This window comes from Lygodium microphyllum, unplaced genomic scaffold (genome assembly GCF_053477565.2).
Source record: "Lygodium microphyllum isolate KBCC unplaced genomic scaffold, Lygodium_microphyllum_v1.1.10 scaffold_116, whole genome shotgun sequence".
Taxonomy (NCBI): Eukaryota; Viridiplantae; Streptophyta; class Polypodiopsida; order Schizaeales; family Lygodiaceae; genus Lygodium; species Lygodium microphyllum.
In genome coordinates, this window is record NW_028229599.1 from 120,338 (window position 1) to 146,658 (window position 26,321).

A 26,321-nucleotide genomic window follows, 5' to 3' on the forward strand; every position below is an offset into this window, starting at 1 on the left:
TGTAACCTATTGTAGATGGCCTGAATCTACTACAAACGCTGCCTCCATAAAGTGGCTAATGGTTGGAAACTACTCGTCGGTCTTGGGGTGGCAATCAAAGATGGAAATGCACAATAAGAATAAAGTAATTTGTTGTACCAATCCACTGAGTGAAACCAGCAAACACAGCAATGGAAGTGATAAAGAACAAGTCACGAGGCTGTGTGGACTCAAAATGCAGAAACCTGCAATATCTAGAGCCGATGGTGATGTGAAGAAGACCTCCAAAATGAAATCACTTTTGTTGGTATGTCCATCAAGATAGGGGTGTGGACAGCAATGGTAGAGGGCTCAAGTTGAAAGTGTGAGGGAGTGAATAAGGGCCCAAGGGAAACAATGAAGAATGTATGGAAGATTGCTAGGGGTTGAAGGGATGAATGCCCATACTCTATTTGTCCCTTCTATGATGAGTCCCCCTTGTTGAGAAACCAAGTCATTCAATACATTTCCCCTACATCATTCCTATTTTGGTTTCCACTTATAGGCCCAACAAGGCTTTACTTGAATCATTGTTTAGTATCGAGGCACCACCCGAGAGAGCCGGGGCACCACCCGAGAGAGCCGAGGCACCATTGGAGATAGTTTGTACCTATAAATATGGCAATGACTTCCCTCATTCTTCATCCCACACATTCATTCCTTCCAACACACTCTCTCTCTCTTCCATACTCTTCTCTTTTTTCTCCATCCTCTACACTTGCGTTCACGCCTTGCAAGGACATTACAGTTTGTGGTTGTTGCATCCATCTCTACTGTTGGGATAAAGGCCCGTTTAACCTTCCATGTATAGTACACGCACATTATTTAGCTCTACATGTGAATGCACCCTTACGTGCCCCAAGTATAAGTACGTTTTATTCTTTGTGTACCAACATATCGTTGGTACACTCATATCATATAGTACTTTCACTTTGCTCTCTCTCTCACCAACCGACACACTCTCACACTCACTCCTCCTTGAATTTCTGCACATCCATTGCTAAGCTCCAATAACCAGTATCAGATCACAGAGTGCACGCTTCCCGAGATCAAAGGCAGCTTGCGAACACCTCTAGGCAAAAGGAAGTCGGTCGAGCAAGAGTCTCAAGCTCTCAGCTCAGAGTGGGCTGCACACAGACTGCATGTGACAATCAATAGGTGTCAACCGCCCGACCAGGTCCATTGTGTGTGACCAAGCAACAGGGCAGTAGTCATGGCAGCAGTCAAGCCACAAGGCAGCAGTCGAGCAGACGACGCACACAGCAAGGACCATCATGGCCACTAGTCAGCAGTTCATCACGAGGACCAAGAGCTGGCAGGTGATGACCAAGTGTGCCAGCTGTCAAGCGACTGGCAAGGTCAATGGGACCTTGTCAATTGGGGATTTTACCAAATTTGTCAGAATTTTGCTATTTTTGAGTAAAATTTCTTAACATTGGATCCTAGAAAATTGGGACTTTTTATGTATTGATAAAATTTTGCTCAGCTGGGTCATATTGGCTGACATTTATGCAATTTTGGACCTGAAATTTTGGGGGTTTGTGCAGAATTTGGTAAATTTTTACATTTTTGCTCGTGTGGTGGTTGGTTCATGTACAAACAGCAAAGATTTATTACTGTTTGAGGAAGAACAACAGATGTTTGCTAGTTCAGCTTGTGCTTTTGCATTTCAGAGGCATTTACTCTTGTATTCGTGATAAAATGGCTGTAACTTCTTCCAGTTCAAACATCAAGAGTTTGATGGAAATCAAACGGTTTGATGGCCATGGCTTTGACCTTTGGAAAGACCGTATGCAAGGCATTTTGTTCCTAAAGGATTGTGAGGATGCTTTGCAGGAAGATAAACCCACATGAATGTCTGATGCAGATTGGGCCAAAGTAAATAAAAAGGCTGTGGCTTACATTAAGATGGGTGTCACTGATGACATTTTGACAGACATTAAGGGTTTAGATACAGATTATGCAATATGATATGGGAGAAGCTGAAACTACCTATGAGATCACCACACCTGTTAATCAAGTGCATTTAATGCGCAAGTTGGTGAATATGCAATTGGATGAGTCAAAGCTTGCAAAGCTGAGCACTTGAGTGCATTTAAAGGCATTTTAAATCAGCTCAAGGATGCAAATTTAGACTTTGATGATAAGTTGAGGGTGATCTTTTTTATCATGACATTGCCTGACTCTTCAGAGACCTTGGTGGTTTCTCTCAGCAATAACCCCAATCTCTCATATGATGGGATGAGGGGCTCAATCTTGAATGAAGAAATTAGACGTATGTCTAGTGGAGAAGGCAGCAACTTAGCTTATAATGTAAGAGGCAAGGCTGAAAAGGAAAATGCAAATGCAAGTCAAAGAACTAATAATGGGGGTAAGTTCACATCAACTGAATTCAAGTCATTTTGTGACTTGCATGGTATTAAGAGGAAGCTTACAGCCCTTCTCCAAATGGGGTGGCTAAGAGATATAATAGGACTTTATGTGAAAGAGTGTGGTGCATGATGTCCACTGCTAATCTCCCTCATGAATTTTGGGGAGAGGAACTCAAAACCGCGGTTCACATTTGTAACCACTCTCCAAACAGGTCCTTAAATAATGGCATCCCTGAGGAGGTTTGGTTTGGCAAATCGGCCTCATATGACCATTTACGCATATTTGGCTGTGATGCTTTTGTGCATGTTAGAGATGAGTTGAGGAACAAACTTGACCCAAAATCCACCAAAGGCATCTTCATGGGCTATGGTGATGAGGGTGAATTTGGCTACAAAGTGTGGTTACCTCAGTCCAAGAAAATTATTCGCAGCCGTAATGTTGTGGTTAATGAGGCAAATTTGCTAAAAGGTACTTTAGCCTCAAATGAAGATATGAAAAAGGTCAAATTTCAGAGTTTGCAGCCACCTATTACTTCAGAAAATGAGCCTCATGGTGCTGTACCACAGGCTGAAATTAATGATCAGCCGGTTATTTTTGAGCCAAATAATGATGGACAGCAAATAGGAGCACAAGGAGGTCATGGACAGCACAATAGACTTGCTGATTATGAAAATGCAGGTGTTGGTAATGAAAATGAAGGTGTTGTATAGCATGAACAGCATGCTGAAAATGGCTTACATCAGCCAAATAAATGCTGAAAATAATATACCTCCAAATGTAGACCCAATTCCTGAAAATGTGGATCATTGGGTACGCAGATCTACACGCGTAAAAAGGCAACCTCATAGGTTTGACCCCTCCTTGCATTATGCGATGCTTACATATGAGGGTGAGCCTCTGACATACAAAAAGGCCAAGTCATGTGAATTCAGCAGTAAGTGGAAGCTAGCTATGTAGGAAGAGATTAAATCTCTATATGCAAATGATACTTGGGATCTTGTGTCATTGCCCAAGGGAAGGAACCCCCTTCCAAACAAATGGGTGTACAAAGTAAAGACAGTTGATGGGAAACCCAAGTTCAAGGCAAGACTAGTTGGCATGCTCGGAGGTCCACTAGCGGGTATATCTTTATAGTTGCTGGTGGGGTTGTTTCTTGGTGTTCCAGGTTACAAAACATCGTTGCACTGAGTATCACTGAAGCTGAATACATATTAGCTACTGAAGCTTCTAAGGAAGCTATATGGTTGAGCAGACTTGCAGAGGAACTCGGCATGTCTATGGGTACTGCAGTTTTGGGATGTGATAGCCAGGGTGCTGTGTATTTAGCTAAAAATGCCGTGTATCATTCACGCACAAAGCATATAGATGTGCGATATCACTTCATCAGACAAATTCTAGAAGATGGTTAAATCACATTGACCAAGATCAAAACACAGGACAACCCTACACGTGTTCTCACTAAAAGTCTAAGCAAAGCTCAGCACAATCATTGCATACGACTAGTGGGAGTTGGTTAGAGGTTCATTTTGGACCTTTAAGTGGGAGGTTGTTGGGATAAAGGCACGTTTAACCTTCCATGTATAGTACACGCACATTATTTAGCTGTACATGTGAATGCACCATTACGTGCCCTAAGTATAAATACATTTTATTCTTTGTGTACCAACATATCGTTGGTACACTCATATCAGATAGTGCTTTCACTCTACTCTCTCTCTCTCCAGCCGTCACACTCTCACGCTCACTCCTTGAACTTCTGCACATCCATTGCTGAGCTCCAACACTCTACTTGGCATTTTGCAATCTACATCACTCACATCAGCCCTCATCACCTGGCGTCATCATCAAGCTTCATTTGCGGCAGATTCACGCCATTTAGAGCAGGTTACACCCTCTTCATCAGTCCTACATCAAATACCTGCATTTTTTTATTTTCTTCACTCCTAAAGGGCTGCCCAGAAGTTGCCTGTCTACAGCCACTTACACGGAGAGATCTTCATCAAATATTCTCGTGTTTTCTTCTCTAGCTGGCTGCCCAACAGTTGCCTTGATAGCAGCCATCGTCTGGGAGAGATTTCAGCATATCCTTCATCCTGACAACTCCTGAGGACTGCGTTTCACTCCCTCTACAGCTAGCATTTACCTTCGATATTCTACTATTGGAGGACTGTGTTTCACTCCCTTCACAAATCACTATGCAAATTCCCTACAAGTGTTGCCGCCTGATTCAAACAAGACAATGTAGTTATCTTCAAAGCTTCCCTCCATTGTATTAGCTTGATTCAATGATTCATCATTCATCTTCTTCTTCTTCTTCTGTGTTTTCTGAGTTACTCTTCTCTCTCGATGTTTGTTGTACACACACTATGTTTGCCCCTACAAACCTATTGTCTCTCTGGTTTGCTTTCACAACAATCATATTTTGACATAGTAGCAAAGCCAGAGGCGCTCAGCCAAGAAGATCCTCTTCATCAGAGAAGGCAAAGATAGGTTGCATGAGCAGCAATATCTTCTGATTATCCCCCATTTCTGCTACATCATCAAGAGTTATTCTTATCTTCTCCCTCCCACCCTTCCTTTTACATGCTGACACTCTAGTGCTATAGCTTCTCCTGACTAACAATCCACTGGGTGCCCCTACGCAGCAAGAACGGTCATACCACCAGAGACTATCAACTTTGACATTTGCTCCCCACGCCACCAAAGTATGCACCTCTCTTATCTTGCACTCCTTGTGCCACATCTACCTTTTGGGCCACAAAGATCGTTCTACATCACCTATCAAAGCACTATGCTGAAGGCAATAAGATACATCACATGCGCACTAGGTCCTTACAAGCAAAAGGAGGATTGTCAAGCACCACGACCTCTTGGAGACTACAGCAATGCACTACCAAGGTTTTCCCCACCTATTTTCAGGTCCAATGGCTTCCATGGCCATAGCTTACAGTTCTAGTAGTCCAATCCACTAAGTGACAATGACTGTTGGATACCATTTTTTCGTCTGTTCGCTCCTTCGAGAGACAAAAATTGTTCAACTCCTTCCTCTTCTTTGGCTCTACAATTCACTCTTGACAATAATTGTTGTCAACCCCTAGCTCCCCAGGAGCTATCTATTCCCTCAACTCCCTTGTCTTGCTCCATGGATAGCAACTCCAACGCGTATATCTAGTCTTCACTATAAGTTACCTTACAAGTGAAACATCGGCCTCCCCAAGTTAATCTTCTGCTCTCTCGCACTCCTCTTTTTCGCTCCTTTTTGGGGCTTTATTTGGGTGATGAGAAACCAAGTCATTCAGTACATTTTCCCTACTTTATTCCCAATTTGGTTTCCATTTACAACCCCAAAAAGGCTATATTTGGATCATTATTTAGTGTCGGGGTGCCACCTGAAAGAGCTAGGGCGCCACCCAAGAGACTTCGGTGGATGCCACTCGGGAGAGTTGGGGCACCACTCGAGACCATCTGTGTTTATAAATATGGCATAAACTTTCCTCATTCTTCATGCCATGCATTAATTCCTTCTAACACTCTGTCACTCTCTTCCATATTTTGCTCTTCTTTCTCCATCCTTTCCACTATCATTCACACCCCGCAAGGAGGACATTACGGTTCATGGCTTTTGCATCCATCTCTAATTGGCATTTTGCAGCCTGCATCATCTAGCATCAGCCCTTCTCACCTAACGTCATCATTAGGCTTCGTTTGCAACAGATTCAGGCCATTTACAAGAGGTTACACCCTCTTTATCAGCCCTACATCAAATATCTGCATTTTTGTCTTTTTTTCACTCTTGAAGGGCTACCCCACAGTCGTCTATAGCTACTTACATGGAGATATCTTTATCAAATATTATTGTGTTTTCTTCTCCAACTGACTCCCTAGCAATTGCCTCGATAGTAACCATCATCTCAAAGAGATTTCAACATATCCTTCATCTCTGACAGCTCCTGAGGACTATGTTCACTCCCTCTACAATTGGATGTCCTTTCCTTCACCCTTCAACATTCACCTTCGATATTCTATTGCCGGAGGATTGCATTTCGCTCCCTTCGCTAGGTAGATTCCCTACAAGTGTTGCGGCTAGATTTAGATAGGAGAGTGCAGTTATCTTTAGAGCTTTACCTCCGATGTATCAGTTTGATTCACTTAGCATGATTCAGTGATTCATCATTCATCATCTTCTTCTTCTTCTATGTTTTCTAAGTTTCTCTTTTCTCTCAATGTTTGCCGTACACACTTTGTATTCCCCCCCACAAACCCTACTCTCTCTCTAGTTCGTTTTCAGAGCAATCATATTTTGACACCCCTTTGATAGAGATAGGGAATCTAAAAACTCATGGACACAACCTCTGGAGTGTCTGATGATAAAGGCAAGACTGCACATGTTGCTAAAGAAGGTATGTGCAGCCAATTGGAGGAGAAATCACAAGAATATGATTGAAGATCTCTCCATGTAAGTGGCTACAAACACGCAACTACTAGGCAACTCTTTAAGAGAGGAGAAAATGCAAGAACGTTGTATCTAATGTAGGGCTACTAAAGAGGATGTAACCTACTATAGATGGCATGAATCTACTAGAAACACAACCTCCATAAAGTGGCTGATGGCTGGGAACTATCACTTTGGTGTTGGGGTGGCAGTACAATAGGAGCTAGAAACACACAATAATGATAAAGCAACCTAATGTCCCAATCCACAGAGGAGTGAAACCAGCAAACACAGCAATGAAAGTGATGAAGAAGAGGTTGAGGCTGCATAAACTCAATACGCAACAATCTAGAGTGTCTAGAGCTTACGGTGCTGTGAAGACCTCCAGAATGATATCGCCTGTTGGTATGGTGTCATGCTGGACAACACCACGAGCTGAGATATCCGTTAGGGTAGGAGTGTGGACAACTAAGAGTGCAATGAAGTGAATAAGGGGGGAACGATGAAGAATGAATGGGATGTTGAGAAACCCATTCATTAATTGCATTTCTTTTCATTAATTCATGTTGGTTTCACTCTTACAGCCCCAAAAATGGTTGGGTGCCCACTTTTTGGGATGCCACTCAAGACTATCTATGCCTATATATAGGGCATTGATTCCCTTCATTCTACACACTACCAAACGTTCACTCATTCACTCTTTCCATCAGATTACTCTATTCCATTAGTATCCACTCTATTCCTCAGCCTCTCCACTATTGTTTACACCCCTACTAGGAGGATATCTTAGTTCATTGCACCTATCTATGTCTGGCCGCCTATTCCATCCGTTGCAAGCTGCTGACCAAATGCTGCCACCAAGTTGACGTGTCATCAGGGGGACCTATTCCATCCATTGCAGGCTGCGTTTACTAGCCAAATGTTGCCACCCAATTGAGGTGTCATCATGATTGCTGCAGGCAACATCATTCTCATCATCATGATTTGCATTTTGCAGCTTGGCATCTCTTCGGAATCCATACCATCTCCTACAGGCTGTTTGCTGCCCCAGTATGCTGCATTTTGATGCTGGGAAGCTCTTTTCTGCTACTATTCAAGCTGCCATGCTATCCTTGTGACTCCAAAGTGCGGTGGTTGCTGGTAATCTTCTTCCCTCCCCTCAACACCATCCGAGGACTGCTTTCTGCTCCCTCTACAGCTATCCTTTACAATTCAGCATTTACCTTGATACCCTACTACCAAGAGGACTTCGTTTTGCTCCCTTCACTGTGCAGATTCCCTAAAGGTGTTCTGCCTAGTCAGCCAAGACAGCACAGTCACCTTCAAGCTTTGCTCCATTGTATCAGCATGATTTATTCAGCATGATTCAGTGTTCATCATTCTTCACTCTTCTTCTTATTTTTCTTCTTCTCTCACTGTTTGCCGTACACTTTGTGTTTCTTCTCCCAAACCCTATTGCCTCTCTGATATGATATGAGGGCATATCATCCCGTCACTTTTCTCGACATGGTATCAAGAGCAGAGGTGCCCAAAGAGAAAGATCCTCTTCATCAGAGAAGGCAAATAAAGGTTGTAGGCTCAACAACACCTTCATATTTCCCATATTTCTATTGCATTGAGAGAGAAATCCTTATCTTCTTCTCCTCCCCACACTCCATTTACACATTTGCAACACCAGTGCTATGGCCACTCCGCAAACAAAAGAACCAATGTCATTGACCTTTGCTCCTTACCCATCAATGTACATGCCTCTTCCCCCGGCACTCCTTGTGCCACCTTACCCTTTTGGGCCACAAAGATCATTCTGCATCAGCTATCAAATTTTTATGCTCTAGGCAATAAGGCACACACAATGCACACTAAGTCCTTGCGAGCAAAAGGAAGCTCTAAGACCCCACAAGGTAATAAGCCCTCTTCGAGACCACCGCAATGCACTATGGAGGTTTCTCCCATCCATTTTCATGTCTAGTGGCTTCCACTGCCAGTGGTTTTGCAATCCCCTCCACCAAGAGATAGTGGCTATTGGGTACCGGTCTACTCCTTGGAGAGACAATGGCTGTTCAACTCCATCCTCTCCTTTGGCTCTATAGTCTGCTCCACTGAGAGACAGTTGCCTACCTCTGGCTCCGTAGAAGCTACACATTTCCCTTCCTCTTGTGTATGTCTCCATGGACACCAACACCAATGCGGGCATTGGGAAGTTTCTGGGCGATACCCCACCCTCAACTTCCTCTTCTACTTGGGTTCGAGAGGCCACCTCTCGGAGCTACCTAGCTTCTAGTCTATTGGGGCCCCAGATATCTTCTTTGACAACAACAGTAGCATTTTCTTCGTCATTATACACTTTGGATGCCATGATCCACGATTTTTTAGATTCCCTCTCTCTCTCATAGGGGGATTCAAAGGGGACTCATTTATCTTCTACTTTAGAGGGAATCCCATTCCTTCAACTTCAAAAGGGGATCCTCCTCATTGTGCAACTCTTCACACACCCTTTATCTTATTGGGGTGGTTGATATCTCCATGCTATCTCAGCATCGATACCTAGGATCTACATGTTCTTCCTAGTTTGGGGCCTTGGATGTTTCAACCATGTCTTGGTGGCTACACCTTCATATTCCTTCCAACATGGAGCTACCGAGCTTGTGGAGTTTGTTTCACGCTTACAACCCCAAAGAGGGTTGGGCACCCACATTCTGGGACACCACTCGAGACTGTCTGTGCCTATAAATAGGGCACTGACTCCCTTCATTCTACACACTACTAAACGTTCATTGATTCACTCTTTTCATCAAAATACTCTACTCCATCAGTCTCCACTCTATTCCTCAATCTCTCCACTACTGTTCACACCCCTACCAAGAGGACATCTCAGTTCATATATGATCCTTCGCAACCATCTAATGTCTTGCAATTTGTTCCCTCCATTGCGGCTGCATTTACTGGGCACATGCTGCCACCCAGTTGAGGCATCATCAAGACTACTGGAGCAGTGACATTCTCGTCAAGATTTTTGTTTTGCACCCGCATCTCTCCTACATCCATACCATCTCCTACAGGCTGTTTGCTGCCTTACTATGCCGAATTTTGCTGCTTGGAGGTTCTCTTTTGCTACAATTCAGTCAAAGGCACGCCACCATGCTGTCCTTGTGACTCCAAAGTGCAATGGTTGTTGGTGATCTTCTTCTCTCCCTCAGACGGCATTCCACTCCCTCTACAACCGTCCACCATTTGGCATTTACCTTGATACCCTGATACCTGGAGGACTCTGTTTTGCTCCATTCATTGTGCAGATTCCCTAAAGGTGTGCTACCTGATCAGCCAAGACAATGCGATCATCTTTGAGCTTTGCTCCATTGTATCAGCATGATTCAGTGTTCATCACCCTTCACTCTTCTTCCAAGTTTTCTTCTTCTCTCAGTGTTTGCTATACACTTTGTGTTTCTCCTCACAAACCCAGTTGCCTCTTTGATATGATATGAGTGTATATCGTCCCGTCACTTTTCTCAACATGGTATCAAAGCAGAGGTGTGTAGAGAACTAAAGATCATCTTCATCAGAGAAGACAAACAAAGGTTCCAAGCTTGACAACACCTTCATATTTCCATTGCATCATCGAGAGAGATCCTTATCTTCTCCTCCCCCCCACACTCCCTTTACATGTTTGCAACACCGTTGCTATGCCTCTCCACAAACAAAAGGATCGACCTTCTATGGCAAGAATAGTCATACCACCGAAAATTGTCATTGACCTTTGCTCCCTATCCCACCGAAGTATATGGGTATTCCCTGGCACTCCTTGTGCCACCTTACCCTTCTAGGCCACAGAGATCATTCTACATCAACCACCAATTTTTTGATGCTCAAGGCAATAAGACGCACATGATGTGCACTAAGCCCCTGCGAGCAAAAGGAAGCTCTAAGATCCCACGAAGCAATAAGTCCTCCTGGAGACAACCGCAATGTGCTACAAAGGTTTCCCCCGTCCATTTTCAAGTCCACTAGCTTCCATGGCCCGTGATTCTGCAATCCCCTCTACCGAGAGATAGTGGTTGCTAGGTACCATCTCCTCAATAGTCTACTCCTTTGAGACATAGTGGCTGTTTAACTCCTTCCTCTCCTTCGGCTCCACAGTCAGCTCCACCGAGAGACAATGGTTGTCACCCACCTGTGGCTCCATAGGAGCTACCCCATTTCCCCTCCTCCCTTGTATGTCTCCACGAACACCAACTCCAATACGAGGATCAAGGAGTTTCTATGTGATACCCCTCCTACCACTCCCTCTTCTACTCAAGTTCAAGAGGCCACCTCTGGAAGCTGCCTAGATTCTAGTCCATTGGGGCCCTAGATACCTTCTTCGACACTACCAACAGCATTTCCTTCATCATTCAACACTCTAGAAATTGTGATCCATGAGTTTTTAGATTCCCTATCTCTCTTAGAGGGTGATTCAAAGGGGGCTCATTTTTCTTCTACTTCAAAGGATATCCCATTCCTTCAACTTCAAAGGGGGTCCCTACTCATTGTGTGGTTCTTCACATACTCTTTACCTTCTTGGGCTGGTTGACATCTCCATGCCATCTCACCCATTGATACCCAATATCTACAGGTTCTTCCTAGTTCAGGGCCTTCAATGTTTTAGCCATGACTTGGTGGCAAGGCCTTCGTATTCCTTCTAGCATGGAGTCAAGGAGCTTGTGGCTTGTCTCCCAAGGTTGAGTTTCGAGTATTGTCAGCTCATCATGTCTACAATTCCTCATTATAGGTTTCCTTACATGTGGAACACTAGGCACGCTCTCACCTCTTTTGGCTCCTTTTGGGGCCTAAGAGGGGATGTTGAGAAATGCATTAGTTGCATTTCTATTCATTAATTCATTCCCATTTCAGTCTTACAACCCCAAAAAGGGTTGGGCATCCACATTCTAGGACACGACTCAAGACTATTTGTGCCTATAAATAGGGCACAAACTCCCTTTATTCTACACACTACCAAACATACATTCATTCTCTTTCCATCATATTACTCTACTCCATCAGTCTCCATTCTATTCCTCAACCCTCTCCATTGTTGTTTAAACCCCTACATGGAGGACATCTCAATCCGTGGACGATCCTTCACAGCTATTTGATGTTTGGCGGTCTGTTCCATCCATTGCAAGCTGCATTTAATGGCCACATGCTGCCCCCCCACGTAAGGCCCCACATGCTATCTACTGCCCCAATATATTGTGTTTTGCTACTAGGAGGCTCTCTTCTACTATGATTCAGTAAGAGGCAAGCCACCATGCTATTGTTGTGACTCCTGAGTGCCATGGTTGTTGGTGATCTTCTTTCCTCCCTCTGATGACATCCAAGGATGCATTCCGCTCCCTCTACAGCTTTCCTTCACCATTCGGCATTTACCTTGATACCCTACTATCCAGAGGACTACATTTTGCTCCCTTCATTGTGCAGATTCCCTACATGTGCTACTCCCTCACCAGACAAAACAATGCAGTCATCTTTGAGCTTTGCTCCATTGTATCAGCGTGATTAAGTGTTAATCATTCTTCACTCTTCTTCTGAGTTTTCTTCTCTCATTGTTTGCCGTACATTCTACGTTTCTCCTCGCAAACCCTATTGTCTCTCTAATATGATATCCGTGCATATTGTCCCATCACTTTTCTTGAAATGGGAGACAGTTGGGGGTTGAAGGGGTGAATGTCCATGCCCCATTTGTAGGCACACAAGTCACTGAACTATGTAGGATGATAAAAATATTGTTTTTTTGGAGCTGTAAATGGAAACCAAAATAAGAATTCATGTAATGCTCAATACCCTTCTCCAAGTAAGCTATTGTGGGTGAACCCTCATCTTCTAAGCATCAAACATGGGTAACCCTCTAAACCTTTGATAGGAAGTAGCAAATAATGTCTGATGCATGATTTGTGTAAACCTGCTTCCAAGGCTTCACTTCATAATTGGCGCCTAAGAGACATGAGCTAGCTGCACCTTGATCAAATATAATGCAGGTATAAATTAGTTGTACCCAACCAGCAGCCAACCCAGCCTTTTCCCCTACAAAAACCTTAGGTATATAAACATGTAGCATACTTTTGGACTTGATGGTTCCAAAAAAAGCCTAAGGTACAAGGACCGCCTCTGCATGTATGTGTGACAATGTAGCATAATGTCAACCTTTGCTACATGGTTACCATTAAATATTGAACACATGTAGAATGATTTAATGAAAAAATACTGCCCAGATGCATGGCATGATATTCTGATGTTCATAACAAGCATCCAGTCTATCTGTACAAATCCATATGATGCTGTTAAACACATGTTCGAGCCCTCTTTGATTCTAAGTTGGGCATATTCCTGGGAAATTCAATACAATGGCCAGTCTGGATCCTCAAGTTCAGAGTTTTTTTTTTTAATTAACAGTCACTAATTTTGCAACAGTATTTGCCTATGAAGGTTCTGAACTTTGTACTGGCAGAAATGACCAAGAAAAGAAGTCCACCAAAAATGTGTCACAAAGCACTCGCACTTACGGAACAAAAAGCAGATTGCTTGCAGCAGAGCGAGGCAAGCTTGGAATTCCAGACTTGGACTTCTCTTTCTCCGTACGAACATCAATCAATAGATAATTTTTCTTCATAACCATGTCTAGTGCCTGAAGGGCTGAAAGATCACCTACATCAAACATTTCGGAGTGATTTTACATCAGACTGTGTTTAAGTACTTTTGTGCACTAATTGGTTAACTTATAAGGGGCCTCAGATGGCAGTTTACCTTTATAACCTTTGGTAGCAGAAACAATAGCTGAAAATATAGGAGGGGCCAGAAAATAGAATAAAAGCACAATTCCTGCAGTTTTAAACAGAGAAATCGAATCGGTAGCTACCAACCATTGCAAAGTACTTGAAACAAGAGGTTCTAGAGCTTTCAATATCTCTTTAGAGGCCTCCTTCATAGTCAAAGCCACAGTCTGCCTCCAAACATAGAAAGCAAAACGGAGAGTAAATTTGACATGTAACATACAGAACCACCACCAAAAAAGATTATTTGACCAACCTTTAATGCTTCTGAAATTGGCCTTGTATCAATGCCGGCTGTCTGTAAGAATTTCTCTATAAGCTTTATCAGATGAATTGCTGCTTGAAGGGCCATGCTAGTAATATTTTCCAAGATTGGAGTTGCTGCTATTAAGGTTGCCTCAACTAGCAAAATGAACTGACTTAAAAAAATGCGAACTACATCAAAGGGAGCTCTCAGCACCCCTGCAATTTGAATGTAAATCCCTTGGGCCTGCAAGTGTCAAACGGTGCACCCAGTTCAGTTTTACTAAAATTTTGTGAGAGAAAAAGTCCAGGAATGGCATTTTCTAATTATCTTCATGTCAATAATTATCAATCCCCCCAAGTGAAATCAAATGCAGATCCATCTTGCTGACATGTATGAAGGGATATGCAACTCCTGAAGTCATGGATAACTGTGTACCAACTTAACATCCAACTTCCCCTGTTAATAACCTAGAACTTGCAAATGGCATCACAGCCAAAGATATAAAAGTGACAAATAAAAAACCAAATAACTAGGTAGGCTTCTTCAAGGGTAATGTCATTCAAGGTGAATGTCATGACCTTGCCATCCCAACAATCATTTTTTCATCTGCTAAAAGCAATCCATTCTTGTTCTTCCACTAAACAAACCCATTCTGCTGAGATGTGCAAGGAACAGAGAATTGATCCCCATAACATCTCAACCTTACGATAACATACTCCTACCATTATCATGATAACAAACTCTATCATTATTATTTCTTCAATCTCCTAGCACAACTATAGATTCCAGTCGCAACCATATAAGGCACTTGGAAAAACTAAAGAAACTAGCTGAGTTGTGTTCAAAAAGTAACCGATGACTGCTCAAACAAGCTAAACAAAGAACTCACTTCTCTCTCAAAACTCGCTGATGGAAAAATTAGGGTAAAAACTCTCAATGATGTTGAGATAAAATGGGAGACCATGCATGACAATGACAGGACAGCAACCACCACAATCCACTCCGGCTGCACGACTATACCCCATACACGGTAGCCTGGACAAAAGTTGCATGTAACCTAATAGTGCTAAGCAGGAACTTTCAATGCCCTATCTCTCTCTCAAAACTTGCTAACGGATTAATTAGAGGGTAAAAGTTCAAAACTCTCCATAATGTTGGAATAAAATGAAAGTCCATACATGACAATGATAATACACCTCAATGCACATTGGGTGCACAATTACACCCAATACAAAGTTTTCTAGACAAAAGTTGCATATGGCTAGTGCTTAGCAAAAACTTCCAATGCCAAGGCTAGGCAAGATTCTGAGAAAAAATGGAGATGAGGTTCCAAAAGAAGCTGAGAGGGTACATCCAATGTACAAAAGAGAAGGACGGCTCTAGGAAACATTGCAAAACACATCAACCATTAACCCAAGTAGGGGCATACTCTGATGAAATAGTTTCCAGAAAAAACTGCTCTCCAGCGAAATGATAGTGAATGCAACATCCTTGGCCTCCAATGGAAGATTGAACTCTGGCACTGCTATGGTAACTGAAACCAGCCTTCCTCCTTGGATAGGGAAATTCCTCGATTTCAACAATTGGAATTCAAGTCCTAAGTCCTCAATTCTGAGCATGCATCCCGAGGTGGCTGTCAAACCCTAATTTCTGCTATAAATTAGGATTTACAACAAAGATTGACTGAAATCTCTTCCTCTGATGGCTCAAACTGTTGGAAAATGCTGAGATAACTTGAGAAATGGCTAGGGGATAAGAGAGAATGTTGTAGAGAGAGAAATTTCAAAGTTTCACTGCAAGAAATGCTGAAAAGTAACTACTACCCTGCTCAAACAATCATGGAAGCTATCACCTACAGGTTAGGACCACAGAAAGACTACCGCCCCCTCATGTATGCTATCATCTGCACTAGAAGGAACTTGGACTGCTGTCACCTACTCCTGGAGAGCTCCAAACTACTATCACATGCTGTAGGATTGATCCCTAGCGATTGCAAATCACATCAACAACCTCTCCTTACTCTCTAACAACATCCTTCTCTGTCACAATGGCTAGAATAGACTTTCACCAGCCCCTAAAAACGTTTTTCCACTTGCATGGGTAGTTTTGCCAAGTGGTATCCTTCTAATCCCATTTTCCGGCATTATCCAACTATTAAATTAATTTTTAGAATATTAATTCTGAAAATTGATTTAATAATTATTCTAGTGCTTAAAAAATTAGTTCCATTAATCAATAATTGAATTGGCTAGGCCAATTTGTCTTCCAAATATCCCCAAGCAATTATTGACCCTTGGACTGGCATAAATTAATTAATTAATGCTTTGTCTCTAATGTCACCACTCATATTAGTGGCCAATAAATTGGTTTAGGCCCAAAACTGACACTGGGTACCACCTAGTCCCTATCAAGCATAACTTATTACAACTTTTGCCTTTGGCATCAACTAATACCTTGGAGTCTTGGGTCCCACATTGTGAAATAATTAACTTGCACCTCACATATGCAAGCAACATTAGTACATTTGATTAACTTTTAATCAAATGCTAAGCAAAGCAATAAAATTTCACATCCTCATGACAATAACTCTGAGTCCTAATTATCCAAGCGTAATGTATTGTGCACATCATAGTATGTTGCTACTAATCCTTGCTGAAATCTTGCAAACTTTATCGCAAAGTAGAGAATCTCTTAAGGTAACACTCTATAGTAGACCCAAGGGCCAACACACTGAATATACAACTATTGAGCTCATAGTCGCCAAGAAACGCATTTCCAATGGGCAACAAATGTCTAAAACATTTGCCCATTTCATGAACGGCCTGAAACATCGAAAATCAATTTCCACAAAACATGATCAAGTTGGTCAAAAAAACATAGTCGATGAGTCTTTTGGGAGTACCCTAGCGATAGGTATGAAGCTAATGACATCAAGCTATGGATGAGGAGATGGATATAAATGATGTGGAGAAACCAAGCCATTCAATACATTTCTTCTCCTTCACTCCTGTTTTGGTTTCCATTTACAGCCCCAAAAGGCTTTCTATGCACCACACGAGAGAGCTGGGGCGCTACCCAAGGGACTTTAGTGGACACCACTCTAGACAATCTATGCCTATAAATACGGCACTCATTTCTCTCATTCTTCATCCCACACATTCATTCCTTCTATCCTTCTTGTCACTCTCTTTCATATTCTCGTTCCCCATCCATTCCACTGCCATCACACCCCATGAGGACATTACGATTCATGGCTTCTACATCCATCTTTTGCAGCCTCCATCATTTGATGTCAGCCCTCCTCACTTGGCATCATCATCAAGCTTGCATTTGCAGTAGCTTCAAGCCGTCTACAATAGATTACGCCCTCTTCCTTAGCCCTACATCACATACTTGTGTTTTTGTGTTTTCTTCACTCATTAAGAACTGCCCAGCAATCACCTATCTGCAGCCACTTACAGGGAGGGATCTTCATTAGATATTCTTGTGTTTTCTTCTCCAACTGGATGCCGAGAAATCGCCTTGATAGTAGCCATCATCTCGGAGAGATTTCAACATATCCTTCATCTCTTACAACTTTTGAGGACTGTGTTTCACTCCGTATGCAGCCAGCCGTCCATTCCTTCACCATTCAGCATTAGCTTTGATATCCTACAGCCAAAGGGCTGCAATTCACTCTCTTCATAGTGCAGATTTCTTCTAATTGTTGCCGCTTGATCAGACATGACAATGCAATCATCTTCAAAGCTTCAACTCTATTGTATTTGCTTGATTCACTTAGCATGATTTAATGATTTATCATTCATCATCTTCCTCCTCTCTGTTCTCCAAGTTTTTTTCTTCTCTCAACATTTGTCGTACACTGTTTCTCCCTGCAGACCCTATTGTCTCTCTCTTATGGTATGAGTGCATACCATTCTATCACTCTATTTAGACATGGTGTCATAGCAAAGGTGCTCAAAGAGCTAAAGATCCTCTTCATTAGAGAAGGCAATCAAAGGTTGCAAACTCAGAATCACCTTCAGAATTTCCCTATACTCCACCACATCATTGAAAGATACCCTTATCTTTTCTCCCTCCCATCCTCCCTTTACAAGTTTGCCACACTAGTGCTATGGCCTCTCCACGAGGGATAGACCATAGAGTACTCCTACAACAAGAACGGTCATACTACCAAAGATTGTTGACATCAACTTTTTTCCCTACCCCACAAAAGTATATATGTCTCCCCTTGGCACTCGTGCCACCTCACCTTTCTAGGCCACAAAGATTATTCTACATCAGCTATTAGATTTTTATACTCAAGGCAATAAGATAAATATAATGCAAATTAATTCCTTACGAGTAAATGAGGATCTTGAGAGGATATCTGATATGCTAGGGTTTGCAGTGAGGAAACACAGCATGTATGACCAAGACTCAAACACTAACAAGTAAAACTCAAACCGTAAACGTAAAACACGAAACACAAAAACTCAAAACTCAAACACATAGAGAAGAAAGTCTAAAGTGAATAAATGTTGTAAATGAATGTAACAATGTACAAAATGACCGAGGGCAAAGCAATGTAGTGTCGAAGAGTGACATCCACTAGAGACAAATCCCAAGTGTAATAACCACTAATCGAAGATGAGAGAGTGCCGAGGCAAAGAACTATCAGGCAACAACAAGAGAGGTGTTTGTTGATATAGACAGCATGTTGGACAACAAAAACAGAGGTATTGGAGCAGTCACCCGGTGAGAGAGATGGCAATAGCCTATCGCCTATCACTAGAAGCTGAGAACGTAAGCTAATCAAGTGCTATGACAACACAACAGATGAAGACCTCCAAACAACAGGGCGATGGTTGAAAACACGACGCGCCTAGGGCAGAATAGTGATGGGCTACAGTCGGTGATGGCTAGACAACAAATGGTAGGTAGCTGATAGCTGAAATCAGCACAGTAGACTAAGAAACCTACACAAAAGGATAAGGTTGAATGGTAGGCAGCCTATCTATTTATAGATGTTGAAGGGTTTTAGGGGACCACTGAAACTCTCTCAAACCACACACCAAATTTGTGTTTTTTAATAATTATGTGTGTTTTGGAGCTATTTAAATATGCTACTCAGTTGTAAAGCGTAATTTAGCTCAACACCCCCTTCAGGCCCAAAACTGAGCTTAAAAGGGAAGGCCGGCAATTTTTACCCCAAGGCATCCCACCCAAAAGCAGCCAGGGTATCAAACAAAGGAGTGCATATCGACTGCCCAGTGGCCTACCAAAACCATAGAGGCAATGGTTATCTTACCAAGGGAGTCCAAAGTCATCAAGCTAGAGAGAACAAGGCATCGGACAAAGGGTGCTCGTCAACTGCCCAGTGGCCTACCAAGCCCTACAAAGGCGAATGGAACCACATTGAACTTTTTTCTTTTTGGGTGGAAAGTTAATTTTAGAGGTGAAGGCTAATTAAGTAACAATAACCAAGAAGACAAAAATAGGGATGGTACACCCAACACGTCACAAAACAATACAAGCTTACCCAACCACTCCAAGATATCGATGATGAGGGAAATGTGATGAAGTATCATGGTAAGTATGGTGGTGTAATCCACCAATGAAAACAGCTTAGGATCCGTCCAATTGTGCTCTACACAATGGGATACGTAATATGCTACATGCTAAAGAATGCTCATGCAACAAGTGCCCCTTCAATAGTGTCCCTCGTGGGAAAATTGTTCACATGTCCAAGCACTCTAGTACAAAGATGATAAAATCATGCAATGCATAGGAGAAGATACAACACGGGGGACGGCCGAGCCGATGTCAAAGACAAGTATAGAATACCAAGAAGGGTAGAGATCCCCTCTCAACCCAAATGTCAATGCCGAAAAAAAAAGAGGAGCCTGAGGATAATTGTAACCAATCTTCCTTCCATGGATGGGTGGTAAATCCCTGATTACAACTTAATTATAGCATCAAACAATAAATGCAAATCTGAAAATACAAATTTACCTATTGATCTTTGACAATGCACACCTAATTGGCCCCAAAATCGGCACCCCTTTCGGTATTTCTTTAGCTTTATTGAAGAAAAAGTTGATTTACAATGGGATTCTCCCAATCCCCTTCGCAATCCAAACTCCCCTTACTGTCCAAAGTGACCAACAAGTCTTCAATCTGATTTGCCCCTTTGACTTGGGTACTTAATTGGCCTTCACCCGCTTTGATGAAGATGGAAAATGCCCCAAATTCAATTATTTGCTCGTCCCTCCACTTGAATAGGCTAAAAACAGCTTCAGCCCTGTTGAATCCAAGCCTTGGGGCTTCCAATTTCTCGCACACTTCCCGAGGCTACTGCTAAAACCTAATTTCTGCTGCATATTAGGATTTACAGCAAAGAACTCTGAAATTTCTCAGCCTCCAAGGGTCCAAATGCTGAGATCTTTGAAGATAAGTTGTGAAATGGCTGGAAGATGAGAGGAAAAGCTGTAGAGAAAGAAAATTCAGAGTTTTCTCGCAAAGAATGACTGAAAATCAGTCAAATGCAGCCGTTGCCTTGCCATAACAGCTTGTAGATGCAAAGAACTGAAGAAAATCAATCAATAAAAGCTGCTACCTTGTCTCAACAGCCTATAGATGTTGTCTCCTGCTATTGATTGGTCTTCTCCTACCCTTGGCAACCTTAGAAGGTTCTCCACTGGCTGCAAATCAGACCATCAGCCTTTCCTCCCTCTCTCTTGCAGGCTGAATTGATAAAAATGCCTCTCTCTAACCTCTAAAGACGTTTTTCAGTCTTGGATGGGCATTTTTGACAAGTGGCAACCTTCCCAAATGGTTTTTCCAGCATTTTCCATAGTTGAATATTAATTTTCAACCTTTAAATACTGAAAGTTAATCTAATAATTATTTCGGTATCCTAAAAAATAATCTGACTAGCCAATAATTATATTGGCTAGACAGCTTCCATTCCTGAGTATCTCTGTGCCATCTTTGACCATCAGATCGGTGTTAGGTACCATTAAATGTCACTTCTCTAGTGTCACCAACTGACACTTATGGCCAAATGAATTACCTAGGCCAACAACTGGCACTAGATACTACCAAGTACCTGTGCCGCATAACTTATAGCAACTTTTGCCTTTGACATCCTGTGATTTCTTCAGGTCCCGGGCTCGTAAATTTACTTTAACCCCAGTTGCACCTCACATGTTCGACATTTACTTAATCATGTGATCAAAAATTAATGCACATGTTATTTGAGGTTTCAAAAATACATATCCTCATTCGTGTGGTGCCGAGATCCATGTGGATGAAAATGATGAAGCATCCCAACTAAAAGAGCAAGGATAGAAGACACCGCCATGGTAGTATTGAGAGAGATGTTGCATGATTAGCTATGGGAGGGAAAGCCTCCATGTTGGTAGAAGAGTAAAACTCCAAGTAGATGGAACCATAAAATGAACTGCATGTATCTCCTTTCTCCAACTAAGGAACAACCAGTACAATCATGTATGTTAACCCTACACTGAAATATAAAACTTGCAAAAGAGATCAAAACCTGCAAGCACAAAGGTGAATAGTGAGATGCTCCAAAAAGAAAACTGAAAATAAAAGAAAGCAAAGTTAAGTGCAATGCAATTAGCATGTAAGTATATAGCGGAAGTCTAAAAAGGGAAAGGTTGTGTGTATGGCCACCATCATGTATAGGGAGGTGGGAAAGGGATCTTAGAAGGTGCAGTGGATGCCGTAGGAATGGATGCGTAACATACAATAGGCCAATCACCAGCAAACCAATCAACTAATCCTTCAAGAGTAGTGAAGGATGCACAGACTATTCCCATGCCACATATCTAATAGCCAGTAGGACAGATGGAGTAGATGGTGCAATAGCCAGAGACGTAGCTCCATTGGAGAAAGACCCTAGGCCCTGATACGACTCCTCATCCACATGGTCCAACATTTGGTACAATGTGCAAAACCTATTTTTCTTAGAAATTTGCTACCAAGGGGTCATGTTTCTTTGGTTCCCTCAAAGGAAGTGGTGTCAATCTTGTTTTGGCTCACCTTCGTATCTTGTGAGTTCTTGCCACTATTGGTTTTCCCTCACGAAGAAGAGGCAATCAACCCTCGCCCCTCTAAATGAATGTGTGGGGAGAACTTCTTGTGGACTTAATCATGCAACCTCACGTAACGCAAGAACTAGCACTCAAAACTCGTTGAAGGTTGGCAATCTAGATGGTGAGATAATGTACTAGATAAAATGGAAGTATTTGTCACGCAATTTATTCAAGAAGGATGTGACCTAATCGTCATATCACTTCAGGGAGTCAATAGTAGCAAACTCGCCTAGTAAGCGCCAATACTCAGCCAACTTGACTTTCAAATCAACTTCTTTCTTAATGGAAAACTCAAGAAGCTCAAAATCAAGATTGATACGTTGAGTGCGATCTCCAACCGTATAACAGTCAATGAGATGACTTCAACGCTCAGATGAGAGGGGAAAATGCTATAACTGAGACTGGAATTCAAGAAGCAACCCCTACATTAACTCAATATTGACAATGGCATTGCATGCTCTCCATTAACAAATGTAATCAAGGCTCAATACCAACAGCCAAGTCCCAAAGGCCCTAAGATTCAAGCACTTGTTATATGAAGTTTGACGAAGTAGTGAAATTCGACCCATTAAAACGTTATCCGTAGAGGTATTCTTGGCCGTTGCAATAGGAATGATAGCGCTAGGAGTTGAAGAAGCTGTGTAATGGTAGTAGGGTGAAAAGTTGTGTAATGGTGGTAGGGTGAATACGCGTGATAGGATGCGGAAGTGGAGTACACTTGGGAAGGAATCCCTGAGAGCCCACCATGCATACGAGAAGTGTGCGTAACGGATCCAAATGTAGACAAGGGTACACTGGGTATGGGCATGGTAACCGCCTGTGGAGTCCAAGGTGGAGAGATAGGGATACAGGGAGCAAAGAATGGAAATCCTTGCGTAGGTGTGACCCAAGGGATGTATGACAACAATCCATAAGCAGAGGATAGATATAGATATCCTCTAAAAGGTCATGTGGGGGGACTATGAGTATACGGGGGTATCAAAAAATAAGAAGTATGCTCTAATACCATGTCAAAAATAATAGGTATACTCTGATACCATGTTAAAATAAGCAATGGTGGAGAGAGAGTAGTGTTTGTGAGAAGTAACACAAAGTGTGTACGGCAAACACAAAGAAAGAGAAACTCAGAACCACAAGAAGAACACGATGATGATGCACCGAATCATGCTATGAGAAGCAAAGTTGATACAACAGAGCCGAAGCTAAAAAGATAGCTGCATTGTCCTATTTGAATTAGGTAGCAGCACCTGTGGGAAATTTACACAATGAAGGGAGCAAAACGCTGTCCTCTAAGCAATGGGCTATTGAAGCAATCACTAGAAGGTGAAGGACAGTTTGTCGAGGGAGTGAACCACAGCCCTCTAATGTTGGGGAGTAACTTGGATGGCAAAACGCAAATCCTACAATATCGAAGCTATAAAATGCAGAGAGCAGCCCAAATGCTAACGCCAAGTGGATAATGATGACATCAGATGATGGAAGATGAGCCGGGCTGCAAAAGCACAAGTCCTAGTAGCCTCCGTGACAGACGAGTGACACCAAGTGATGGAGCAGGAGCCAGGCTACATAAACGCAAGTCCCAATAGCCCTTGTGATAGACGAGTGATGAAATCACTAACGCTCGGTGATGTAGACTATGGCCAGAGTGGCCAGAGGCTAGGATGCTAACGCCAAGCTAGAGACATTGACGACAAGCAAGGAGAAGACCTCCAGTCTGAAAAACGCAGGTGAAGGTGGAGCCTTAAGGAGAAGGGTGCAAATGCGAAGCAGATGATGGTAACACGAGGTGGAAGATGCCCCAAACACAAGGCCTGATGATGGAACAGGGCGCCTGAAGCAAAAGAGGAAGAGTAAAGGCAGCCACGAGCCACAAATCACAATGTCCTCCCAAAGGAGTGTGAGGCCAATAAAAGGGGCTGGTGAGAGAAGGGAAGTGGTGGTGGTGACCGAAGAGAGTACTTGGAATGAATGAAGTGACTGCCTCTTTATAGGCATAAGCTATCTAAGGTGATGCACCGCTGTGTGGGCACCCACTGAAAAAGTAACCGAAATGTGGACACCGGCTCTTTTTGGGGCTGTTAATGTAAAGCCCTAAAATGAAGTGTGTGTACTGAATGTTGGAAAATGGCAGCCAGCTATGGAAAGAGAGAAGAGAGACAATGACAGCAAGAGAGTGAGCTGAAGCAAAAAGAAAAGAGTGTACTTGCTAGAATGAAAGATAGAGTGAAAGTACAACTTATGTTTAGATCAAGGGTTGACCTAACCAACCTTCCACCAACTAACTAGAGTTAGGTTTATTTTACTCTAGAGTCTAGTGTCACTACTTTAAGTTTCTAAGACACTAGGTGTACACACCTTACATTGACACTTTAATAAGTGTCCACACCACACAAATTTGGGCACTGACCATAGAATCGGCAAATTCTAACACCCCCCAGCAGTGCCAATGTAATGAAGTACAAGGATGATCAATCACCAAAGGGTAACAAGTTTAAGGACTTTCGAAAAACCTCAAACTTCTCGCCTGGTAGTGCCTTGGTGAAAATGTCTGCAACATTTTTCTGTGTGGATACATACATCAAGCTGATCTCTCCTACATAGCATCTCTCTGACATAATGGTAATGCGCCTCTATGTGTTTCGTGCGAGCATGAAACACAGGATTTCGTCCTACTACAGTAGCACTCTGACTATCAAAAAGAATGGATGTAGGACCCTCCAATGGTAAATATAAATCAGCCAACAATCTGCGTAACCATACACATTCCACTATTCCCGTGAAGGCTGCCATGTACTCGGCCTCACAAGATGAGATAGCCACTGTAGGCTGTTTCTTCCTTAGCCATGAAATGCATGAATGGCCTAGAAAGAAACAATGTCCACTAATAGACTGCCTAGTGTCTGCATCACCAGCCCAATCTGAATCACTGTAAGCCTGTAAGTGCAAGTCTCCCCCCCCAGGAAATAATAATGCATGTGATTGAGTACCTTGCAAATATCTAAAGATCCGCTTAACAGCTTGCCAATGTATGGTCCCTGGGCTATGCATACACCTGCTCACCTGAGATACTGCATACTGAATGTCAGATCGTGTGTTACAAACATAAATAAGACAACCAACAGCCTGGCTGTTAATTGCAACATCAGACATCTCTTCACCATCATAAATAGACAGCTTTAAGCCTAGATCCATAGGAGTGCACATAGGTTTGCAATCTTGCATACTAAACCTATTTAACAATTTATCCACATATTGTGACTGTGACATGATTTTGGGTGAATTGAATCCCCATATATTGTGGCTGTGACATGATGATACCATGCTCATTTTGGGTGAATTGAATCCCCAAATAATAGTGTAGGCAACCCATATCTGACATAGCAAATGCATGTTTTAATTTAGCCTTAAAATCTGCAATTTTTTCTTCTATAAGACAAATGAGTAGCATGTCATCTACATAAAGAATGATAATCAACAAGTCCCTCCCCCCCCCCCCCCCTCATTCTTAATGTATAGAGTGGGAGCAATTGGACTATTTTTGAACCCTTTGCTAGCCAAATAAGCATCAAATTTGGAGTACCATGCACAAGGAGCCTGTTTAAGGCCATAAAGAGCTTTATGCAGCTTGCATACCTTGTGCTCTTTCCCTTTAACCACAAACCTGGAGGTTGTGACACATAAATATCCTCATGCAAATCCCCATTCAAGAATGTTGTCTTAATGTCCAACTGATGTACTTTCCAACCATAATTTGCAGCCATAGCAATCACACATCTCACCGTACTCATACGAGATGAGGAGCAAAAGTTTCTTCATAATCTATGCCCTTCTTCTGTGCATAGCCTTTTGTACTTGTCAATTGTACCATCAGCCTTGCATTTGAGTTTAAAAACCCATTTTGTGCCAATGGCCTTCTTGCCAAGTGGTAAATCCACAAGATCCCATGTAGAGTTAGTAGTAATAGAGTCTAACTCATCCTGCATGGCCTGCATCCAATGTATCTTGCTGAGCTTTGTCCAAGGAAGTATGCTCATCATCATCCAATAGTGAGCTCATAAACACATGCTCATCACAATCATCTACTTCCGTAAAATCAATCAAATGTGCCCCCCTTGCATCATTTGTTGCATTTTTGGCAGCCTTCTACTGCGTTGAGGTATAGGAGCATCCATTTTACTCTCCTGGAGAGTCTATAACAGCCATCTTGGGATTGTTTTGGCTGCATTTACAGCAGCCCTTTCATGCTGTACTGCTTCTTCCACTGCATGTGGCAAACCATCATCGATAACGAGCTGCTCGGGAGCATGGTGCAGCAACAACTTGCTGTATTAAGTCTGTCCTGCCATTTA

General features: G+C 42.5%; 1 protein-coding gene across 3 annotated transcripts in view; it reads right to left on the minus strand.

The window, feature by feature from the left end:
• Window positions 1–26,321, minus strand: part of LOC148008616 (calcium sensing receptor, chloroplastic-like) — a 47,171-nt gene that overhangs the window by 10,609 nt on the left and 10,241 nt on the right. For 2 of the 3 annotated variants that reach the window (XM_087674159.1, XM_087674161.1), the window contains exons 2-4: window positions 13,883–14,116; window positions 13,601–13,796; window positions 13,360–13,501 (exon numbers count right to left, since the gene is read on the minus strand). In XM_087674159.1, the coding sequence (XP_087530285.1) occupies window positions 13,360–13,501; window positions 13,601–13,796; window positions 13,883–14,116 (572 nt within the window). The remainder of the gene's footprint in view (window positions 1–13,359; window positions 13,502–13,600; window positions 13,797–13,882; window positions 14,117–26,321) is intronic. The other variant, XM_087674160.1, reaches the window with a different exon arrangement.